The sequence below is a fragment of the Carassius gibelio genome, chromosome A7, assembly GCF_023724105.1.
Source record: "Carassius gibelio isolate Cgi1373 ecotype wild population from Czech Republic chromosome A7, carGib1.2-hapl.c, whole genome shotgun sequence".
NCBI lineage: Eukaryota > Metazoa > Chordata > Actinopteri > Cypriniformes > Cyprinidae > Carassius > Carassius gibelio.
Window position 1 is genome coordinate 29,274,690 of NC_068377.1, and position 24,866 is coordinate 29,299,555.

The 24,866-nt window shown below is 39.9% G+C and overlaps 1 protein-coding gene and 1 long non-coding RNA gene across 4 annotated transcripts in view; both read right to left on the reverse strand.

Annotated features, from left to right (window-relative positions):
* LOC128017103 (uncharacterized) overlaps positions 1-24,866 on the reverse strand; it is a 148,841-nt gene that overhangs the window by 15,128 nt on the left and 108,847 nt on the right. The window lies entirely within an intron of this gene.
* Positions 1-24,866, reverse strand: part of LOC128017096 (exocyst complex component 6B) — an 83,655-nt gene that overhangs the window by 5,405 nt on the left and 53,384 nt on the right. For 2 of the 3 annotated variants that reach the window (XM_052602287.1, XM_052602288.1), the window contains 3 exons: positions 20,021-20,162; positions 17,490-17,563; positions 1,169-1,281 (listed from right to left, as the gene is read on the reverse strand). In XM_052602287.1, coding sequence (XP_052458247.1) covers positions 1,169-1,281; positions 17,490-17,563; positions 20,021-20,162 — 329 coding nt within the window. The remainder of the gene's footprint in view (positions 1-1,168; positions 1,282-17,489; positions 17,564-20,020; positions 20,163-24,866) is intronic. The other variant, XR_008184365.1, reaches the window with a different exon arrangement.

Sequence of the window (24,866 nt, forward strand, 5' to 3'; positions counted from 1 at the left end):
CTTAGTATTCGAAAAACAGTAGGCGAGATGTACGCGGATGGCCTACTACTTCCGCCCGAATTCCGTAGTATGCATAGGATGGACACTACTCTATCCCATGAGGCCACGGGAGAGGACTCGTCATACTCCTATTCGAAAATAACGGAAAATCGTGACGCCGCTGTTTTGAAGTGTAAGTACCTTATGGATAAACGCTGTTCATTGTGGTTAAAGAGTACTTGTTTAACATAATCCAAGTAAACGACTGACTTGTTAAAGTTTTACACATTGTAAACTGGTGAGACTATTTTGTAAATTGAGTTTAAAAATATGTTTAATTATCATTATCGATCAGAGGCTGTGCCTCAGCTTGTTAAGGCTGCTTTCTACAGACGCTAATGTATTTGTGTATATGTGTGTGTGTGTGTATGTCTAATCATTCAAGTTTATTAATTGATTTATGCTCCTTTTGTGTATTTTTATTTGTATTCATTTATTACAATAAATTACTTTATATCCTTACATAAAATCAGGCTGTCATTCTGTTCACAGATGTAGCTGCTGTTATTCTGAGGTAGAAAATTAAAAGCTAAATTTATATTTAGTAAAGGATTTACGAGTTGTCAACGAAGGCATGATCTGGGAACAGCTGACCGATGCCTGCTTTGAATTGTTAATTCAAACGATGTAAAAACGCAGACGAAAGCGGTAAGAATAACGAAAAACATCACCGATGTTCGCTCAGTAGACTGGGCTCTTTAAATTTACGCGCTGTTGTGACGACGTATGTCACGTGACAATGTCAACATGGCGGATGTAGTATGTCCGAATTCCAATCATACTACCCACATTCATACTATATAGAACGTACTTTTCTAATGGTCGAGTAGTACATTCAAATTCAAATGTAGTACTCAGTACGCAGTATGCGATTTCGGAAGCAGCTGATGTTTCTTATCCTTCGTTTTCAGGGTGAAATACTACTTGGACATTTAATGAAATTAATCATGTAAAAGAGCACGCTCATCACATAAAAACCAAATGCAGAGTACTTACGACCGAGAAATCCTGCTCGTGAGTAACAGATGAGAGAAAACAAAAAATGGTTTGCATCTGATCTGATGTCTTAATGTAAGTGCAAGTGGTTTGATGAGTGAGGAGAAGAGCGAGAGACCAGTGTGATACTCACTTCTCTAGGAGGGCAAGAGCCGTGTGAGGATTGACTCTCAGGTACTTGCAGGTGGGTCGGCCGTAGTCAGCCAGGTATGTAGACCAGTCCCACTGAGTGAAGAGATCCAGTAACTAAACAGATGACAGTGGTGGTGCAGGGAAGAAAAGACAAAGAGAGATCATCAAAGATCATTAAACACCATCACTGGCCCTTGTTAGATCAGGCCAGTTCACTTCTCCCAATGTTACATAAGTGAGCAGGGCCCCTTAAATCAGATTATAAAGGAGACACAGGGGGAAAGCAACATGACAAAGCAGGGGATTAGAGGAGAATGGGAGCGAGGTTAAAGATAGAACAGCCATTTACACTCTTTCACCCGGACCTGACCTGAAAATGGGCCGGTAATGACCCGTGATTGACCCGGCCAGCTACTGACCTTGCTGGAGCCTGGCCAAAAATGCACCCCTCAGCACGGGCTCAATAAACAACAGAGCACATTCCTCCCTCCCAACAAACCTACTCGCACAAACACACACATTTAGATCCAGTGCTGGTAATGCAAACAAACACAATCAATCATGTCATCAAACTAACAAGCAGAAAAAAGGGAAATGACCTCACAAAAGTCAAAAGTCAAAAGTCATAAAGAGACATCAAGGGATGCAAAAAAAAAAAAAAATCATCCTACCAGTGTGTACATGGGGAAAATACATCCATGCAAGCAAGAAATGGCTATAAATATGTGAAACCCACTGTTATAACTGAGCTACAGCAGGTTTTCTTCAGCTGTCTTTCCAATTATATTTTAAAATTCTAGAATTAAATACAAATCGCCTCTGTCTTTCAGCACAACCACACAAAGCTGAGGACAACTGAAGTTTGCCTGAATTTTATACTTGCAAGATGAAGCAAAGCTAAAATTGTAAAATTTCATGGCCTGCCAAACTTGGTCCATTACCAATATTGTATCAATGTATGAAGCACAGCTCAAAAAAGTCACTTATTTAACTAAGAAGCTTTCTAATGGTCATTTTGAAATCAGTGTGAAATGCTTTCGCTTTAATGGGAAATTCCAGATCGCGTGGATTCCTATTGAAGAGCCCGGATTTCACCCATGAAAACAACTTTGGATTTGACCAAATAACAGTAAAAGTGACCTCAACTTTAGTTAATAAATAAAATAATGGAGTGGTACAATTTCACACTAAAGCATTTAAATGAGCACTTATTATTTAGGTCCATTTGAAATCAAGCTTTTAACAAACAAGTTTAACCACCCACTCTTCAAACCACGTGCCCACACCCTGTGCGATGGCAGATAAACACCTGTGTAAGATAAGTGATTTTTGGATTTGAATTCATATCTTGTTTGTTCCTTTCTTCTCTCGTCTTCCCACTGGCATGGTCTGTACAGACACACCAAGGGAGGAAGGCTGAGGAGGAGAGAAATAAAGAAGTCATTTGTAATATGAATGGACTTGCATTCCACATAGCGCGAGCTAGTGTGTCAAACTCGTCCATGACCCAGGTTTCACCTTTCCGCTTTGCCTCTCCAGCCCGCCTTCACCTCCCAATGAACTTCCACTCGGTCTCTCTCTTTGACCTCAGCATGACCCCTGATAGTGTTATCAGCCCCTCTCTGAACAAACAGAGGGCCATGCTAGAGAGGAGCTGGGGCATAGGGGCAGGCGGGCGCTGGATTATCACTTCCTCTCATTCTTTTCAAAGAAAGAATGATGGAGAGAAAGGGAAGGGGGGAAAAAAACATGATGTTGCACACTGATGTGTTGCTCTCGTTTCCCTCAAAGCCTCAGTGTCACCCCCGACTGTTTCTCCGCTTTGGACCATTTGCTTAAGGGCTTATAACAGTTATTCCGATGGTCGTACTTGGTTGTTTGGAATGCGGCAGGAATATCTATTCTCATTAATAACCTTGGGGTGTTGGGAATTGACTGCAGAGTTATTGTTTTTTTACCCTAAGGCTTGTTGCTCTTTCTGACAGGGTTCTGGAAAAACAAGGTTTTGATTTGCCACTTAACTGTTGCAATAAATCTAAAAATGCTCTGGTGGGAAGCTTGTTATGTAATGATCACCTATGTCCTATTAACCTAGTAGCAACCCACAACGGCTTGTGAATAACCAGTCGATGAAGTACAATCATTCATTACAACTTCATGAGGTCAATGCGAATGAGCTGCTAGAAGAAGGGAAACTAAGATCAGAGGATAACGATCTTCACCTCAAAGTCAATTGGTTTTTTGTTCTGTAGTCACTAATGCTAGTGTTTTGTTCTTTTTGTGCCATCACAGCCACTTATCACTTCATCCATGCCATCCCCTCTCACTCCTTTTCTCGTTAGTTCTCCGCTCACCTCGGTCTAACCCCTGGCTCTCTGCATTGTTTAGTGCATTCTAGAACTGGGCCGGCAGCCCCAAAGGCTCACGCAGGCCAAAGTCAGTTGAGCTTGAGCCTGAATAATGATAACATTGATAATATCCAGCACAGAAAGAGAGATCAGCTTAGTAAAGAAAGCAATAACGATAACCCTCACCTAAAACAATCAGAAAAAGAGGCCAATGTAAAACTTGTCCTATAGTAGATTCAGAAGGACCTACTCAGTTATCTGGCAGAGTAGCTTCAGGATACATCTTAATAAAACTCTACTAAACATGGGGTGAGTCACAATGGGCTGGTATGCAAGTTGTGATTTGAACCGGAGCAAATGGAGCTCAAGTGCATGGACGTAAATGTGAATGATGAGCAAATCCGATACAGATAGAGCAGCAGTAAACGCCTGCTGGGAGCAAATATATGCATATGAGATCTGAGAGAAAGATGGCAGCCAAAAAAAATTTAAATAAATCAAGACGATAATCAAAAAGGATAGCAAGTATGTTTGTTGGCCTTTTCAAATGACATGTAAACAGTTTTCTCTGATGCACTCAGCAAAAAGAATAAGAATGATCCTAGTTTAAAGGCCTAGCTCACCCAAAAATGAAAATTCTCTCATCAAACACTTTGTCATGTTCTTCCTAACCCATAAAACTTTCATTCATCTTTGAAGCACAAATGAAATTATTTTAAATGAAACCTGCTGAGAGATTTATCCCTCTATTGAAGTAAATTCCTCCAAAACTTTGATGCTTAAAGTATGAACATTGCTTAATTCAGGTTTAATTCACAATAATAAACTTCATTGTTGCTTTTGGAAGCTCAAACGTGCTTCTGTACCAGACAAGAACAAACCTAATTGGTTCTCACGTCATGCATGTTTGAGATTCTTTATCACATTTGGTGTTCTCCATGTATGAGCATTAATAAATTTATAAGTGACTAAAAGAATACATTTAAATGTTTCAAATAAACATTGTGTGTTTCAGCATTTTCAACAGAAGTAAAAAGAGATGCAAGAAAGAGGTGCAAAAAGTTTTGACGAGCAAATTTGTTGGATCTACGGCTAATAAAAATGGTGGAAAAAGTGGGCTTTATAGAATAAATAACAATGATGAACCTCAATCATTCTGTCCACCCCAAGTCAATTAACTAAGGGATTTCAAACACAAACATTTTAAGGTGCGTAGTTATTATCCATGCATTCTGATACGATCATCGCTTATGGTAATTTCTAGAGGTTTCTGTGGGAAATCTGCAAACGTTACTGAGAAAGGTCAGGAAAAGCATCCTATCTTAAAGCTGACCTGCACAGATAATGCACAGAGAAGTCTGAATCAAAAACACTTTGCTCAGCTATCTATGGTTGTGGATCATGTGAAAGCAGAAAGAGCAGCAGAAAGAAAAAAAAGTGGAAGGAGCAGCAACTAAAGCATCATTCAACATCAGTCAAAGTCCACCGGGAGGAAAATGATAAGCGGTATCTGGGTACTGGAAAAGAAAGGAAAAGTGGATCCCTGTTTCTAAAGCCATATGTAAGTCCACATAGCAGTAGCACACAGAGGTCAGAGGTTATCCATAGAGGTTATCTTTGCTTAGGCTCCATCTACGCTAAAGAGTCCGGCAACACAGCAAGCATGAGACACTCAAACACAAATCTCAGTCTATACAAACATACATGCTCTTAACAGCTGGGAAAGGTTCCTCATGTCAATCATCAAGGATTAACAATGTTGAACATGTGCTTTCTTTTCTGTCAAAAACACTTCCAAATGACAAAGTCCTAGAAGCACCAGTGCTGGAGATAACAGCAACTGTCAATCAAAATGAGAAAGAGTATAGAGGGATGAATAAGAGAAAAAAAACAAAAAATAAAAATATTGCCAACAATCTTAAAGGTACAGCTCACTCAAAAATTAAAATTCTGTTATTCATTATCATGTCGCTCCAAAGTTATGACTTACTTTCTTCTGTGGAAATAAGATAATTTGAAAAATCTCTTCCTTTTTTTTTTTCTTTTTTTTGTTTTGTGACCAGACAATGACATTCTAATCTTGTTTTGACACCAATATTCTTCGGAAAATCTTGTGTTCTGCAGAAGCAAGCAAGTCATTTAAAAAACAACACAAGGTTGAGCAAACCATGACAGAATTTCCATTTTTGGATTAGCTACCCTTTAAGTGTTATAAACATGAATTTTGCTGCACATTATCATGTCGAAATAATGGCAGTGAAGTATGTCTACACAGAGGGTGTACCAAAAAGAGACTGTATGATTCAGAGTGAGTAGGGCATAGTGATGCTCTCATTAAAACATAATTCACCCAGCACTGAACTCTGAACAGAGGAAAATCTGAGTTTAAAAATGAACAATAACCGCTTACAATTGGTCCACTCTGCTAGGATGCTAGTGGGGCTGTGCCACAACTGAGTGGCTCATATAATTACATAAGAAGCAGAGACCTACATGATTAAGACCGGACAGAAATCTCAAGAAAGGCTTCAGAAGATTTTAGCAGAGCAGAATCTCCAGCCTGAAGTATTCTGACAGCCATAACTCAAACTTAAAACTAACACAGACCGCAAGATACAAAGATTTCATGAGATTAAGGTTACACCTTTTCAACTCAGTGACAATACTTAATTGATACGGAGTTTCTCTTACTGGGTGTGTATAGAACAAGTCACTACAAGACACTGCTAATCTCTAACTGCAAAGTGAACTTTTACTGAGGAAACTCGAAGCATTTCCAAAAAGCATGAGGGAGGTTGGGGTCAGTGGGTGGTCAAGATGGCGATGGTTGCAGTGGCCGATACACTCTGCCTCTAAGCTGAACCCCGCTCGGGTCATTGTTCTGTTATCAGTCCTTTTTGCTCTGTTAGCAAGTCCCATCAGGGACAAGTGAAAACAGCTCTCTTCCTGAAACTGCAACGTCTGAGTAGCTGTAGTCTTGTGAAGACTTGGCCTCAAACTTGCCTTCCTGTCCTCTTCAGACAAGGAAGAGTTATCTTGGGGGTTATGGTGTGGTGAAGCGGTCACAGAGGCCTGAGAAAAGTGGCTAAATCCCACAGAATGTAAAACAGTCCCATTTCTGAAACATCTAAAGATTTCAAGTGGCTGTGTAAGTGAACCTTAGAGAAGCCTGGTTCGCTAAAATCTTAGTAAAATCGGATGACAAACTATGACAGAAGTATCAGGAAAAGTAATGCAAAAAAATAAATGAATAAATATATTTATTATTAATGTATTATGCTATATATTTTACATAAAAAGGTGCTACATAGTCTTTGGGTCACAGAACAGTTGATTTGGCACGTCCCTCTGTATACTCTCGGTGACCTTCCGGTTGACTTGTTTTGACACTTATTTTAATAGAGTTGCAAACTGTAATTCATAGACATTTGACAGCATTTACGTTAGCCTACGGGAAGAGGTGGCCTCACTTTCAACTTCCTGTCCATTCAGAAAAGGGAGTTATTGGCAGGTCAAAATGACAGCAAAACAGTCACAAGCCCTCTCGGTACAATTCAGGACAGATCAGCCAAGAATGAGTGTTAATGAATGAGCAATATATATGGACAAACAATAATGTCTTGCAGGTGGAGGATGAGCTCATTCTAACTGTCCATTTTATCCACACAAACCGTTTAAAAGAGTTGCTGGGTGTAATTAATAACTGTTAGACTGAAAAACTTGGCACTGTCCTGGGGAAGACATGACCTCCCTTTTACCTTCCTGTGGATTCCGACAAGGTAGAAGTTATTGCTGGGGCAGCAGTGTGACAGAACGGTCAGAGCTAAGAGCCAGTAGCAAGAATCTAAAACAGTCTGCAATGTGCAAGGAGAGCCAAGAGGAACAAAAAAAAAAAGAATGAGGCCGAATTATTTACTAGAGAGTTTTAACATTTTTAAATACACACAGTCATACATAATGTACTGATCTATGTACAGTATGTCATCTAATGTACTCACGCGGACATAAATAACAGTTATTCTGAGGTAAATATATAAGAAAAAGGAATCATGAAGATGTGTACAAAAGATTTGTGTCTTGACATTACAGGAAAAATCTAATAATGGAACATTGATCAAAAGTGACAGTAAAGACTTACATTCTTACCAAAGATTTGAATTTTGTACTATTCGTGAAATAAAGTATTGTGCTTTTCATTTCACACTTAAACTTAAAACGATAAGTGGATACTGTATGTATATACACACACAAAAATAATGCAATTTTTCATTAGGAATTTGGGATGAAAAAATTAATAAAAAATGAAGTTGAAATAACTTTTTAAAGGTCTGTCTTCAAAGGTTTTGGTAGTCATAGTCTTATGGAGAAAACATGGGATTTTTACTTCCGGAACTTGACTATTGTGCTCTATTCCAGAATGCACTAAAACAGGATGAAATGCTGTGGAATATTCAAATATGAAATGGAAACTCAAAACAGCTTTATTACCAGCCTGGCGCACTGTGTCTTTTGTTAAGGCGTTTTCCAGAAATCATATTTGTGTCTCACATCTATAAGAAAAGATCCTTTTAGAGGCTTACAGGAAATGGACAAATCAGAAAGGCTCTTACAGCTGCTGTAAATGAAGATGGAATGTGGATCTGCGTGTGTTTGTGCATGTGGTGTGGTGACAGACAATAAACCAGCATTACAGAACTCCTACCCCTTTCACAGGGCATGAATAACGATAAAATCCGATAAAAGGCTTTTTTGGTGATGGCGTGGTGCTGTCTCTATGGACGTGAACTCTAACAGCCCTCATGATCAGGGTCACCAAAAGGCTACAGACGGAATACTGCTTACTCATGATCACCACAGCATGAAGACAAACTGATAAACAGCTGCCAAAAGAAAGGGAAAGAGAGAGTGCGATAGAGAAAAACAAAACAAAATGAAACTAAGGGTCAGGTCGGTGCTTGTTATCCCAATGGAATTCACCAAATCCTATTTACCTTATTTAATGACAAACAAATTGGCGTTTGTAAATGGCCTATGACACATTGTGCTTTCCGGTAAGAAGGTGATGAGGGTTGAGATGGAGGTTATTAAAGAGGCACGACCGGTAAAACAGCATCTCTGTCAAGCCTTTAAGCAGAAATTCACAGAGGGAGGAGGAAAACAAGAAAATAAGGAAAGAAAAATTGAGGAAAAAGAAACAGGGGGTAGAGAGCGGTATTATGCGAAAATAATAAAAGGCTCTTTTTTCTGTACCCCGTGCTCTCCCATAAGGGCATAGCCCCTGGCATGGGACTGATCTGAATTAAACGGTGAAGGGGTACGGGGTGAGGGGCTCAGAACTTAGATCCTCACTGACTCCCTTACTGGACCAAAGCCAAGGTTACCGGAGGGTCAGCTCCCCCCTTCTCTCCCTCTCCCACTTTCCAGCATGAATAACATGCATAACACACACAGACTTACTGCTTTACCATACAAACCTCCCTAGGCCTGCCAATACTAACTGAGCCTGTGAGAGACAGACAGGGAGAAAGAGCGAGACAGATAGCACGTCAGGCTTATCGTCCACTGGCTCCGAGGGAATGCGAGCAGGGTCGGCCGGAGGCCACTCGACTGGCTCACCCCCTACTCGCTTACTCTCTCTCCCTTGGACGGAAAGACTGGCGGAAGGCTGGAGAAAGTGATTACACCTGGTCTGGTTCTGGCTGTTAACTAGAGGAAGGTCAGCCAGCGTGCGCCAGGGACAGGATGAGTTCACTGTCCAAAACAACACATTCGTGTATCTTCCCATTCACTCCCCCGTTCTCTTTCCTCATCACTTAGAGTTGTCAGCTGTGCGCTCTAAATAATACATTGAGTGCAGTTTACAGATAGCATGAATTTACACCGCTATTTGTGCACATTAAAGAGATGAATATGCACAACAATGCAGCTATGTGCATGAAAGTACAGTTAAAAAAGATCCCAAGTGCATAAAAGAAAAGAAAATATTTTTTCCAGACATTGCTTGCAAAAGGTTAAGAAAAATGTTCTATACAGGTAGATAAGATATGTAGAAGTGATCCATCATGGACTGCTTATATTTCTTCAGATGTTCCAAATGTGTAAGTTGCTTTCCAACTTGTAATCTATCTATCTTTTGGAAAACACAACTTCTGAATAGCTGCAGGGTTTCACCAATTACTTAATATTTATTTCTTTATCAGTAATAATCAATAAAATACAATAATCACCAAAAAAGCAATATTTATCAGTAATAATCAATAAAATAAAATAATCACCAAAAAAACAAATCTACATTTGCTCTTCAATTATGGTCTTCTTTACGGCCAGATGTTCTACACACAGAAACATTGGGCACAGGAACATACAATCTAAACAGACTAAAATAGGGTTCCTACAGTGTAAGTTACCAGAACCAAGGGTCAGAACTGAGGGAAACCACAGATATGTGGGTTCCATAAATGACCCCTATTTCCACAAACACAAATACATTCTATTCTACGCACATGGAAAGTGGTGGAGCTCCAGTCCAGCTGCTGGACAACAGTAAAGTCCGTTTTGATCTGAAGTAGTTTACAAGTATTTTTAGAAGCGGTGCAACTTAAAGGGATAGTCATTTACTCACTCTCATGCCATTCCAAACTGGTATGACTTTCCATGGAACTCAATTGGAAGATATTTTGAAGAATTAAAACTTAAACTGTTTTTTTTCCATACAATGAAAGTCAATGGGGACTAAAACATCCAGGCTTAAAAAAATAAAATAAATGTTCCAGGAACCTATACCATTCAACACAATCAGTTTGTTCCTGGTTCAAATAAAAGCATTGATCAACACATGTATCACAATCAAATATGCCAACACAAACCTTAACCATCAACTATTGTCAAATCTCATTGGTTACTGCAGGTCAAGTAACCAAACATGTTGAAGTTTGTGTTGCCATATTAGATGTAGCCTAAATATACGTGTTGACCAGTGTTTTGTTTTGATTCGAGAGCAAAGCAGCATTAAACTTGTTCATCATACAAAGTGATCTCGTCACTTCAGATATACCAATCAGTTTTATGGATTGATTTCAAGTGACTTAAATGTCCTCTTTGAACCCATAGACTGTAAAAGTGAAGAACCCGGGAATGTGAAGAAGTAGGTGGAGCCGGCCATCTTGACAGCTCATCGCCATGCATCACTCTCAGATAAGCGTAAATGGGCAAAGAGGGGATATGGGTGGAGCTGATTGCTGAAACCACTCCCACCTAGTGTGACAGTGGTGACAGCAGTGGCAATCCACCTGTCACTCAAGTGGCCACGCCCTTAATTATGCAGAACTTAAAGGCTTAATATAATTTAAATGGACGAGTCCTAAAAAAAATTAACACCCCCTCACAGTTGTCATGAAGGGAAAAATAAATAGACTATATCCTAAGCTATATAGACAAAATCCACTTTTTGTAATAGACTGTAAACATTATTTTTCTGATGTAAACTTTTATGGAGGGTCTAAGGAATTGACTCCCTTTTGGAGTCAGTCTCTAGCGACTAGTCGATGAATTGCGGTTTAAGTCACTTCCATATTAGTTTCAAGAGAGAGACCGGAAGGTTTCCACTTGTTTGGACCTTGAAGAGTCTGGATCCTGTTAACTTTTTAATATGCTGAAACACCCATGTTTTATACATGAGAGAGAAATTTAGAAAAGGGTAAGCTGGAGAAGCAGGAATCAGTTGACAGTTCATGTTCATGCTGGAGTGAAAGAGAAATTGCATGTCAGTGCCATCCTCATAGGGCTGAATGGGACACTGCTGCAAAGAGAGATGTCAACCCCCTGCTCAGAGAATATCTGCTCCCACACTGACTCCATACAAGCAGGGCAGCTCATCTGTCTGACCCCTGGAGACCTGTGACAGTGCCTCAAACAAGCCTTTCACTGACACACACCAGCATGCCATTGAGAAGGAGCAGGGGGGATGGATTTAAGCGTGACACACTCACTGGGCATTGAGAGGAAGCAAATGGGGGAGGATTAAACTGTGACACCTGTCACTGGCTTGTTTAGACAGACTATGGAGAAATGGCATGAGGAGGGCTCTGCCGTGTCATTTCCTTTTCTTTCTCCTTCCTACATTTCCACTCCCCCTCATTAGTTTTTACTTATTTTCCATAAGCAAAGACAAGAAAATCTAGGAGAGTTGGTTCGCTTGTACAATCTTCGTTCTTTCAAACTTTCGATCTCTCCCTGAAAGAACCACACAAAGCTGATCTGTGTGAGGCTGTAGCTGAACAGGGTGAGGAAAAGAATATGGCCCATATGGTTTCATCATCAATCTCTTTCCTGCACACCTTCACTGCCGTCTGTCGGACCTTAGCTACTGAACCAGGCAGGTTAGGGTTCAGGGAGATTGCGGTTGATAGATAGGCTCCATTAAAAACACAAACACGCACTCAGGCTCTGGTTCAACCTAATGACATCACTAAAAGAGAATGTAGGACAGGTCTTAAAATAATCCCCACGAAGGTGGGAAATGACCTTGGCAGATGGCAGATCAGTTCTATGGTTCACACCATCATTGAACTGTCAGTGGATAACAAGAAATTGATGGGAAATCGTATTAACTGTGAAATGGTAAGTATTTACTGAACAAATTAGTTAATTCTTATCTTAATTTGGGCCTTTCTGTCTCGGTTGTAGTGGAAAGACGACAGGAAATTGGATTTGCATCAGCTACACAAGCACCATAGCCTAATGTGTTTGATCACGTTTGTCAGAGCTCACAATAGAAACAACATTTAAAGGGAGAGTTCATACAATAAAATACATTTCCGTCATCATTTATTTCGTTCCCAACCTGAATGACTTTCTTTCTTCTGTGGATCATAAAATAATAGATTTAAAAATGCCAGATAGCAGACTGACACTTTACTGCAGTGATTCATCTCCCAAACGCACATGCTTGACAGGGAAATACCAAACAGCAATTTTGGAAACAGCTGGAAATCCCACATCTAGCGAGATTTCGGTTTCATTTTCCAAAGCAACATGTTTGCTCTTTAAGCTCATTCATCTCTTAGCCAGTATTTCCACTTCTTCAATAATGATCACATTATGCCTTGACATTCATGAATCTATGTTCAGTAGTGTTTAGTTTTCGTTTTGACTTTTCAAGCTGCGGGGTCACAACCTTTCGCTTTTACTTAACTAGAAACTGTTAGTTGTCATGTAAATCATGTCATGTATAGATACATTTTTCCCAAAAGCCTGCATGTTGGTACATGCTGAGCAGCAACTGCCTGAAACTAATGACACATTGATACTGTAAATTTTCCTTGAACGGGACACTCCCATTAATAATTTCTCTGAACCTACTCTGAACTTCCTCCAATACCCCCAAAAATATGAGGAATACTTGGTCACAAATAAAAAATTAATGAGTTTACAAAAACTTATATTACACACTACAACAGGGAAGATACACTTCCATTAAAAATCTGGGGTCAGTATGTTTTTTTTTATTTTTTTTTAATAAATTAATAGATTTATTCAGCAAGTTTGCAATACATTGATCAAAAGTGACCATAAAGGCTTACACATTGTTATAACAGATTTCTATTTAAAATAAAAGCATTTTATTTTATTTAAACTTTCTATTCATCAAAGAATTCTTTGGAAATTATCACACTCAACAATATTAAGAAACACAACTGCTTTCAACATTTGTAATAAAAATACAAGTTTTATGAGCAGCAAACCAGCTTATTATAATGATTTTTAAAGGATAATGTGACACTGAACACTGGAGTAATTCAAACCTCAACAATACTTTAGACCCCGCAATATTTAAATTTATATTATATATATTTTTATGTTCTTAAGAAAATTGATTATCAGCTACATAAATAAGGACTTCATCTTGACGTTTGAAAAGGAGAAAAAAAATTGCTCATTTTGTTAAGAGAAGTCTTTATAACGGAGGGAACATTCTCCAGATTCCCTGACTCTCCAGAGGAGGTTGCTGACTGAGAACTGGGAGCAAGCAGCAAATTTCCTGAAACCGCAGTGAACTCCTTTCAGAGGGTGGCTTTAACTTTCTGGCCTGCCAACATGTCCCCGCCTTGCACCCTTTTGCCGGAACAACATATTTTCACTATGGCCCACTAGTTTGTTTAACAATTACCAAACACACACACACAAATGAAGAAATATAAACATACTCCAAAATAACCCAGAGAGTATTAAATCATTGGAATGTGCAAGAACATTATAAGGATCACTTTTCAATCATTCGTTTCTGTACAAGCATCAAACCAGGCTTAAACCAACATAACCAACACTGACAGCAAAATTTCACCTCAGAGCACAGTGTTATCACAATCACAAGCGAAAAGTGATGACAGAGATAAAGAAAGGAGAAAATAAAGATAAAAATATATAAGAGAGTGAAAGATGAGGAAATCAGACACAGTTGCAGCTGGACATCTAGTTAGAATCATATGCTCACTTAGAAGTTGCCCAGAGAATTCAGAAGGACACAAGCATAAGCTTCTAATGGTGTCACTGGTGTTAGGCTTTCAACGCCAAGAACTAAGTGAAAGGAATGGAAGGGGTTAGAGAGGGGAAAAGCATTTTACATTGAATCCTTTTAACAACGTTCCAGGAATTCTAGGATAATGCCTGTGGACAGGCCACAGGAATGCTTAGCAGCCTCATGGTTCCCAAATTCACGGGACTAGGAAAAATGCCCCCCCCCCCCTCACTCTTCTATGCAGTGCCCCAGAATGGGTCATGAAGGGTGGGGAGGACAGACATCACTCACTCTTTCAACCATCCCCCTCTGGCACAAGTGGATGCTGGAAACAAGGGCATACCATCTTAACCTCTGATATGCTCTGTGGCGTTTATGCACCTGTACCAGAGAACAAAATTGCTATGAGCGTATGCAGGGTCACAAACCAATCAGAACTGACTTGAGAATGCCTTTAAAAATTCCAATTCAGTTAAATAATTCATAATGAATACGAATGCAGAATTTTATTTTGAATCTAAGACAGCACAATTAGAATTGATCTAAATTCATATAACTAATTTAAACATCCTTTAAAGGGATAGTTCACCCAAAAATTTTAATTCTGTCATTAATTACTCACCCTCAAGTCTTCAGAACACAAATTAAGATATTTCTGATGCATTCTGAGAGCTCTTTGCCCCTCCCATAGAGAGCAAGGGTACTACCATGATCAAGGTCCAGAAACATAGTAAGGCAGAGTAAGACAGACAGACAGAATAACAGAACCATAGATCAACAATATAATGATAAAAAAAAATAGATAGATCCATCAAAACTATCAAATCTAACAAAACTCTATTTAAATCACCTCTTCATACCACATAACACTCCGCATCCACCAAGGCCTGGCTGCTGGTTCTTTCCACCTCCATCCCTTGAAGCTGAGAGGAATTTGGGAAGGCAGAATATCTAGAGCAAGAGTTGAGGCATGCGGCAGCCCCGAGAACGTGCACTGCTGGGGTCCAGCCTCACCACAGAGGCCAGCAGGCCTCCCACACCAAGGCCAGCCAAGGGTTCCCATCACCACAAACCTTTCCTAATATAATCTACTAACATAAGACTGCAGCATGCCATTTATAATACCTACTTCAGATTCCTCAGTCTATTTATTATCTGTTGTTTTTTTCACTCTTCATATCTTTCTAAAACTTTGACCTCCACATTCTTCACATTTTGAAATTAAATGGTTTGGGAATGACACTCAGTCATGACTTAAAGGATGCCTTTTCTATTCTATATTGCTTCTAGCAACTCTTCTTACTTTTTCCTGTATGACATCTTGCTTCCTGACTACAAAATACCCCTACTTCCATTTGTATAATAATATGCATGAAGGTAGCTAGGCATTCTTCATGTGCTAATACTATGTTCATTTCGCTATGAGAGATGAACCCACTCAAATCTCAGCCATGGCATCAGAAAATTTCAGGTAAGCATTTCGGTTGAAGAATCAACTTTACTTGATAACCAAACTCAAACGTATTTAGCACTCTAAACAGGAGTATCCCCCATACTCCATCCATCCTTTTACACTTCACCATGTAAAGAGCTTTGAAGCGGTGTCAAGACGTTCTTCTTTTCTTTTTGTATTCTTGTCTTTTCAGATAGGAGAGTGAATCCAGGTTCCAGCCTCTCACCAAATCCCCTCCCAGAGCTTCCAGAACTTTTCGTTGTCTATCTCCATAAGGACTGACCTGCGGCCCCATCCCAGGACCTGGGAAACCAGGACACAAATGGGCCCTTCAGGTTGATTTATCGGGCGTATTCAGGGCCAGGCACGCAGGGGGACAGAACGGTTCTGATGTCTCTGATGACCAGAACAACTGCTTGAAAACCTCTTGAGAGAAGACTGCACTTCTACCAACTTCCATCGGATGCTATTAAAATTATAATGACAATAACAGTATTAACAATGAAAGATATCTTTGTAGAGAGTAATGCATCATGACAGCTCAAAAGCAAAACATGACATTAAAAAAAAAGCAAAATGGCTATTTTGTTCATTCTTTTCTTCAGCATCATCTTTCTTCCTCTCTTTAAAAAAACAAAAAAACAAAGCAAAACCACAGAAGCGCTTTCATGGCAGTCAGGTTAAAAAAAAATAAAACCAAATGGAAAACAAGTGGCACTGCATCATGATGGCAGGCGGGACAAAACAGAATTGTTTTAGTGGAAGAAAGAGCTATCCGTCACTGTCTGTCAGCTCATTCATCCAGTTCTCCCTGAGCATTCAGCCCATCCGTCATCCCCTCTCAGTCTCTGACACCCGCCCAGGTTGGCCACTTCGGCAATGAAGGAGGGGGTCCCAAATATGGACCCTTATAACCTCACTATTATTGTTTCCCATTCTCTCTAGATCTCGGAATTGACAAACACACGCTGCATTTTTCTTACCAGCCTTTTTTCAGACTTTCATTTGATGAAAGCAAAATTGTTGCAAAAGATCAACTGTTCAATAAAGAACATTCTAAGATTTAGTTTGAAACTCGATCATTCTGAATTTAAAGGGCCAAATAATGTGTTTTTAAAACCGTAACTAAACCAAACCAAAAAAGATGGTTTTAAGTGTGAGTTTTGTAGTTGCTGTTGTCTCCAAATCAGAGCATGGCTGATCCAAAACTAGGAGATCTGGTCATAACACCTGACAAAATGTCAAATTGCTATGTTTTGCCTTTGTACGACAGAACAAATTCGATCTATAATTGTTTCTGGACAAAGATAATAATTTGCTGGAAAAAGACTCCCTGAAGCAGAACATATTCCCAAAACATTCATATTCTGTAGTACGCAGGTTAGGCTACAACAGATTGAATGGTCAAATGAACTGCAGCAACAATATCTATTCTGCGCCACCAAAGTGCTATCAAAATGTCCTCTATACATAAATAATGAGATGAGAGAATAATGTCTTTGGCAGTTGCCTTTCTGGTTGCAGCATCACCTTGATCTTCTTCTCAGTGTGTTTCAGTTTGTGTTTTTCAAGCCAGAGCACAGGCCAACGTTTCCTATAAAGGCTCCAGCTCTGCAGTGCTCAAGAGTGCAGAGGTGCAAATGGGATAGGATGACCCATGAAGAACCATCTTAAAAAAGTCTTACCTTAAACCAAACAGGAGGAGGTCTTGAGGCCACCTCCGCACCACAATGGTAAATACAAAATCACCAAGGTGAATATCAGGTTTAGGCCTTGGGACCACCGATATGAATACAAACACACACAGGCTCACACACTGAGGAAAGAAACCTTTAAAGAAAATGAAGGCAAGCGTGGAGGTTTAGGGGGTTGGGTTTGGCGGTAGAGGGGAAAATAAGAGAAAGAAGGGGGGGGGGGGGGGTTAAGGGGTAAACAGGGGAAAACAGAAGAAAGGGGAAAGAAGAATGAAAGAAAAGAAAAAGGAGTGGAAAAAACAAAGACCTACTTGTCTCAAATCGATGAAGGCGAGCAGCAGAGTGTCCCCCTGGAAGCCAGGCACCGGGCCGGCCCTGGCAAACCCTGTGGGAAAGAGAGAGGGATAAAGAGAGCAGGGAATTCGCCATGGAGCGGGAGATTGGCAGACGGATGACAGCCGGGACAAGGGGAGGACAGGGGGAGGTTCAGTGGAGGCGGGGGAGGTAAAATGGAAGGGGGCTTTGAAGGTTTTGAGGGTTTTAGAGGGTGGAGGGTTAGTTGGGTGGTTCAGGGCAGAGTCATGTCTCTTGGTCTGCCACCGGCTTTGTGCGGCCCATTCGAAAAAAAATCATCAGCAAACTTTCATTAATTCTCCCCCAACGTTTGATTTGACAAGCCAGATAGAGGGATGTGTGGGGACGAGGGGGCTGCCTTTACCCCGTAACCCAAACTTGATGCCGTTTCCCATGAGGCCGCTCTCCAAGACCAGTGGCATGGTACTGAGCAAAGGGGCCGTCAAAACTTGTGAAAAGCCAATGGGCTGGGGGTGTGCGGAGAGCGCATGAGTTGTAGAGGTTTCTGAGGGCCATTGGACCTTTCTGTGCCTTTGGACAGGAACCCGTAAACAAGCGGCTTCGGCATTCTGAAAAACGGAACATTTGACACGCGGGGACAAAACAAGCCGGGGCCAGCGAAATCCCTTTCACCTCGAGATGCTGTGTGCCTTTCTTGCCTCTCACGCAAATTACACGCCTGCCATCTTTATTTCTGACCCCCACAAACGCTGAGCCAGCGACTGCTTACCCTTGCGCATTTGTTGCCACTTCTCGGTCAGAGACTTTGTCGATTTTGCAAAGTACCCCGCCTACCTCGCCTTTTTACAGGAGAGAGACCTGCAGCAAAAGAGGCATGGTTCACGTGACGCGTGTCAGAACACATCTCATCAAGATTCAAGAACAGGAACCTCTAGGCTTTCACCTAACTGCTACGTACAAGCATAAAGCCCTGTTAGTGACTACGCTAAGAAACCTCTCGAGGGATGAGCAGGAACGAGCTGTCGAGACCTTTATGCTCCCAAAACCAGCTGAACTGAACAGGAAGCAACTCATGGTGCTCTCTCTCTTTGAATGTTCCATCGCCCGCTTGCGGTGGCGTACAGGTCAAAGAGGCACAGCAGACATGTGAAAGGCCAATCTCAGTATAAGAGAGCCTCTTATGGGCTCAAGATAAAACTGTTGTGGTAAGATGACTGATAACCTTTAATTTAGAAACGAAAGTAATTGGAAAACATTCCAGTATATCACTGATAGTCCATTTATATGTATCCAATCTTAAACAAAGAGATTATGAATTGTGGTTGCACTTTCAAGTCAATTTCCTTAGGTGGTGCACTGGGTATAATTAACACAATCATTAACAAGAGTTTAATTAAAACATACTAAGACTAAAGTAATGCTTGCTGAACCACAAACTCTATATATTCTTGTTAGACTCCTTGAGGGGTACAACAGCTTGTCACTTGGGCAGTACCCTCCAAGGGACATCTTTGTACTTATTCACCCCAAAATATTCATAATTAAATATGCACCTTTTAGGGGTACAAAGTTTGGTACTTTCCCAGTGACAAACTGTTGCACCCATAAAGATAGAATTTTTGAACATTTACTTCCTGACATTGCTATAATCAAGATGCTTGTCCACACCTTCAACATTACAGTTGTAGACTGTAATGCCCTTCTTTTTTTCTAAAACAGTTTCCAGACTTCATTACATTCAAAATGCAGCAATCAGAATATCTGCACTTCATGGTTTACCCATATTTAACATTGTTTGGGGCTGTTTATGGTCAAGCTTTATACAAAGATCCTTACAGTTTCATGACGTCATTGGGTCTTCATATCCCCCCTCCCTCCCCACAGCACAGACACGTCCAAACTGTCGGTCGATTTAACCACAGACATAGACATATCGTCTGTGCATTCAAGAGGTTATGTTAGTTTAGTTCAGTATTATTTCCTAAGACCCAACCTTGAAACCGTTAACACCGTGACCTCATTCATTAAGACTGTGAATACGGAGTATGAAGAGAGGGGCCTTCTTTTTACTTGAGTGGCATTTTGATTAAAGCTCAGTTTTGTGGTTTGAGGCATACAAATACATGGGGGTGTCCACTGGTACAAATTTAGTTTCAGGGGTAAAAAATAAATAAATAAAAAAATCAGGTTATTGGGGAAACCTATCCACATGAAAAACAACCTGTAGCAACAGTGTTAAAGTAGCCCATTTCCGTGGGAAAACTGCAGACCTGACAACAATGGGTCAAATGTAAAAAAACCATAAGCACTAGCCAAAGATGGATACTCTTCTCACTCCTCTAATTTTCACCTTAATCTCTAAAAAAAGAGATGTCAAATGAAAAGCTGGTTACAGCAGACACATCATTGTGGCGTAATTAGTCTCCAGTACAAATTAGGAATTTTTGAAGTGGGCCACAACAGAAGGAAGCACAATAATGCAGGCAGGTTTAAGGAGGCTTATGAATGGTCATTCAGGTCAACTTACTCTCGCACTCTTTGACATCCATGTTGAACTGCTGCAGGGCTCCCATAGACACCTGCCTGACATCAGCCTCCAACAGCAGCTGCAGCAGGGAGGTTGAAAGGTGTTTACAAGCTGACATACATGCCGTCTGAGCCACCTTCCCCTACAGAGAAATAAAGAAAGGGGAGGGAGAAAACAAGGTTCACATACGGGGTATCTTTCATAAACAGCATAACCCTCTACGGCAAGTGGTAAAACTTTGGACATTCATTTGAATTAAGTTTACATGTCAAACTGAAACCTCTGTGACACTCCTTTTTTTTCAATCGACTGGCAGAATCTGCTGCATTCTGGTCTCTTATGTAGTCTCCATGAATACACACAAGACACTATTGATATTTTATTTACACCCAAACAAGTCCATCAATACATGCAATCTCACAAACATAAAAAGTGGAGCTTAGCAGCAGTCTGGTGGACACTTAAACCGGGAGAACCGCAGTGCTGTTGAAACATCAACACACATTCACCATCACACATGCAGATACACACACAATTTTAAGCTCCAAGCCAAAAACCTCAAATATGCCCTTGTCTGTCGTCCAGCGCCTTCCTGACAATCAGGCTAATACTTCAGGGGAGATCCAAAGCTATTAATATGACACTAAACCTGAACGAAAACAGCAGACTAGAGGGCCAAGAGTCTATGTGGGATTTTTATCTTATGGAGTCAAAAAATAAAAACAAAACCATTATACAAGAGGACTTCCTGCACATTGAAAAACACTTGGGCAATAAATCTAGTGAAAGGAGAGAAGAATACACAGTAAATCCATAAGAGAGAGAGGGGCAAGTCTTTTTACATCCATTTTTGTCCATGTGAGACGGGTAGAGAATGGAAGGAAAAACAAAACTCAAGACAGTGCCCTCTATGCTCCGAAGTCATCTCATCCATCATCCTCCTTCCTTTGTCTCACTCCATCTGCCATGGAAAATCTTAAATACTTCTTAAATGGAAGCCACTAGCATTAACTAACTAACCAATGCTCAAATTCTAAACTGAGCCATGTTTTGGACTTGCTTCCATCTTTAAAATCAATTCCACTTGGCTATATATAAAGATATCTAATGCAATGAACCTCATACAGTTTTAAAAATATTCACAAATACTTTTCAGGGTCACTTCACATTGTGAGCAAAGACATGAGGTTGTTCTTACAGAATCAGAGGGCGAGACCTGGGGAGGATAGGCATCTCTACAACAGTTGACCATATGGCTGTGAACTTCACTTAGCCAAAAGCTTTATTGTACGTCGTATAAAGTATACCGTACACACACCTGACCGACAAAAACCGCAATGGAGGTCAGATGGGGTTGAAAGGAAAAACTCTCCATTCCTCTCTCACTCCAATAAGAGGAGGATGGAGGGGTTTGATTGTGTCCTGTGTGGGATCAGGTCCCGTGTGTAATTGCTCTAATCCATCTCCAGCAGCTTCTGATAATTCTACGGCCTGTGTTCATCTACAGATGACATGGATATAATGAGTAGAAAACGGTTTAGTGTGTTCGACATGACCGGTGCATAACATGGCTTAACAAATACCACAGAGCGCTCAGCACAGCTACACATATGTAAACACATTGCAGTAGTATTCAGCCAGCCACTAATCAGGATGAAGCACTAACTAGGCGATTACAGATGATTAAGAGTTCATGCTATGCACTGCAGTGATTAAAAAATAAACACACTTGTTTTCCGGTCTACCGTCTGTGTATGTGTAACAGCCATAATAAATCACAGAGGCCAAAGTAGTGAGGGGTTTGTTGTTTCTGGTTCTCACGGTGGAATGAAGACACACATGGATACCTGTCTCCTACTGGGACATTCTAATCAGCCATGAGTCATTTAGTCTGATTGGAGGCGTTTGTAAACTCAGTGTGGTAAGCTTTGATTTTTTTGCAACATATAAGAGTGATTACTGATTGCACATCTTGGAGGGGGTGAATAGATATTCTATTTCCTTGTATTGATCTGTAATTTAAATGTGCATATATGTGTGCATTCATATATTCTGCTGTTCGATTAATGAAGAAACAAAAACCTTTCAAGAACTCAACTCTTACTGGGCAAAAGGAAAGAAAATGACATGGCTGCCTTTAAAGAGGCCACAATAAATTAGCAGCACTGACTACAGTTATTAAAACGCGGAAAACTAGATGTGTATAAACTCGTGAAGAGCAGTGCATGTATCAATCACACTGTATCAGAATATGAAGAAGTTTGATATAAACTGAAAACTTGATCGAGAGCCTGGATATCATTTCGGACATCACAGGCGAATCAACTAGTGATTAATCTCAGGTGCATCCATTTACCGACTTCAACCAGCCATGTTTAAATCTGATCAGATTAGCTACTCTCAACACTAACACAGATGCCTTCGTTCAAAGATATGTGTGTTTAGGGTCTGATTCAAACCGTTCTGCTTCGTATGGCACACCACTCTCACAGTAGTACATTTGTTTTACAGTTCAGGGCAGAGAGATTAACAATTAGCTCAGGGGCTTAAAAGAGGGAACAGCATTTTAAAACAAAGTAAGAAAGTAGGAAAGGGTGAAATGAGTGAACAGTTAGAGGAAAGCTTGCACTCCTCCTCTCCTGTCCCTTAATTGAACAAAGGCTCATCAAAGCCTTCATTAAAAACTACTCAACAGCAATTGGCTGTCAAAATAAACACACAGTACAGCGAGACAGAAAGAGAAACAATAATAAAGCAAGAAAGCGTGATAAAGAGGAGTTGGAATACTAGAACAAATGTTCCTGGAGAGTGGGCCAAGGTAGACTTCTTAATATGTTTGAAATGTCACAACAATTCTACAAACAACCCCAACAACACACCACACGCAAGCATTGAAAAAAATCTGCAGAGAGTGCAGAGGTACTCCTAACGCACTCCTATTTCAAACGCTCACTCTTATTTATGCAACACACACCGATCCCTGTTTGTAAAAACAATGTATGTACACTCATGACATCCTAATGAGAAGCAGAGGCTATCCCTCGAGGATAACCGATGGCTGTCTGTGCTGATTACGCTCTGGTCGGAGGAAGGGTGTTCATATGTGTTGAACTTCCCGACACCATGCTGTTACCGTTCCAGCAATTCACAAACACAAAGGGAAAACAGAGAGGATGGCCAATGAGTATTGAGCGCAAATCAGATTTGAAGTAAATAATGACAAATAGTGTTCCTCTTACAAGGTGCTTGATGATATTGATATGGAAGGCCTCTCGGTTACCTCTGGGTTTCCACAGCTACAGAACAGTAGGCCAGGAAAGAAATCCAACACACATTTGACACCCTGCTTTTGAAATGAATAAACGGTTTTAACAAAAGCCAGATGAAATTTTCAAAATGGATGATATTGTGTGGGATCAAAAGAGCCTCAGCAGTTGTGGCTCCCACTCGCTGAAAGACTTTTAAAGATTACCTGCCTGAATAAAAATCACTTCTTTTCATTCAAGTACTTTTGAGATACTGCATTAAAAATGATAGATGGGAACACCAAGGAAGAAAAAACACTTCATTTGATATGAGATTTTGTGAAAGCTGCTTAATTGTTTTTGCAATGTTTTAAATTAAATTAAATTCAGAATCAAACTCGGATGGATAAATAACTAATAAAAGTGATTTACAGGAACAAAGCAATCATGTTCTACTGTTCAGAAATTTGGGATCTGTAAGATTTTTTTATGCTTTTGAAAGGAAAAAAGTATTTTATTTTCACCAAGGCTGTTTATTTGATCAATACATTTAAACAGTAATATTTTATTAATATTTTAATAATTAACTTTTAATTTTATATTGGTGTTTTAAAACAACTGCATCTGATTTGCTGCTTGAAATTAACAGCTGTCCTGCTAAATATTTTTGTGGAAACAATTATTTATTTTTTTTTAAATATTCTTGGATGAATAGTGTTCAACGGAACAACCTTTGATTTGAAAACAAAATCTTTAGTAAAATTCGATATTTTTCATTTTGGCCACTTTCACTTTAATTTTAACTTGCTCAGAAAAGTATTTATTTCTTTTTTTAAAAAAAACAAATCTTACTGACCCTAAACATTTGAACGGCAGTGCAAGTTGTTGACATTAAATGTTCATGATTCAGTATTGACAAGTTAATGCAACAAAAACACACTGCATGTTGAGATTGCACATACTAGTTTTTATGGGTAAGACAGCAATAACACTCACAAAATGTCTGCTGAAGCATGTCAGTTTATGAACAGACCACCACGTACAAACAGCATGTTATGGCACAAAAAAGGCTCCACAACCCTAAGTGCCCTGCCAATCATTCAGTTATATCAAAATATATATATATATATATATATATTCCAATAAACTTCAGGAAAGGAGATGACATCATGAGATTTTTCCCCCCTCAAACCACAGTGTACAGCCACAAACTCAAATCCTGACTGTTTTGAGAGAACCTGTCGTTCTCTCTGTTCTTAAGCATACATGAGTGGGCCTTGTGTGTTTATGTTTAATACAGGCCTTATCCATACTTCCCACAGTAAATAACCATCACATGATGCTTTATGTTGTCAGTAGTACATGGATATAAGCAAACATCCATTGTCACATTTTAAGAAGCTTGTTTACTCTGAATATAAGCCTATGCAATATAACATTACTGATGCAGGGCACACAAATGCACAACATTAGCTGAATTTTACAGTAAAGATCTACAAACAAATTCAAGAAACCTAAGGGACATAGCATGCAGCACTACTTTCACCTCATTTGTGTTCCATAACAAGCATTTGAAATGCATTTAAAAATCTATGAGTGGG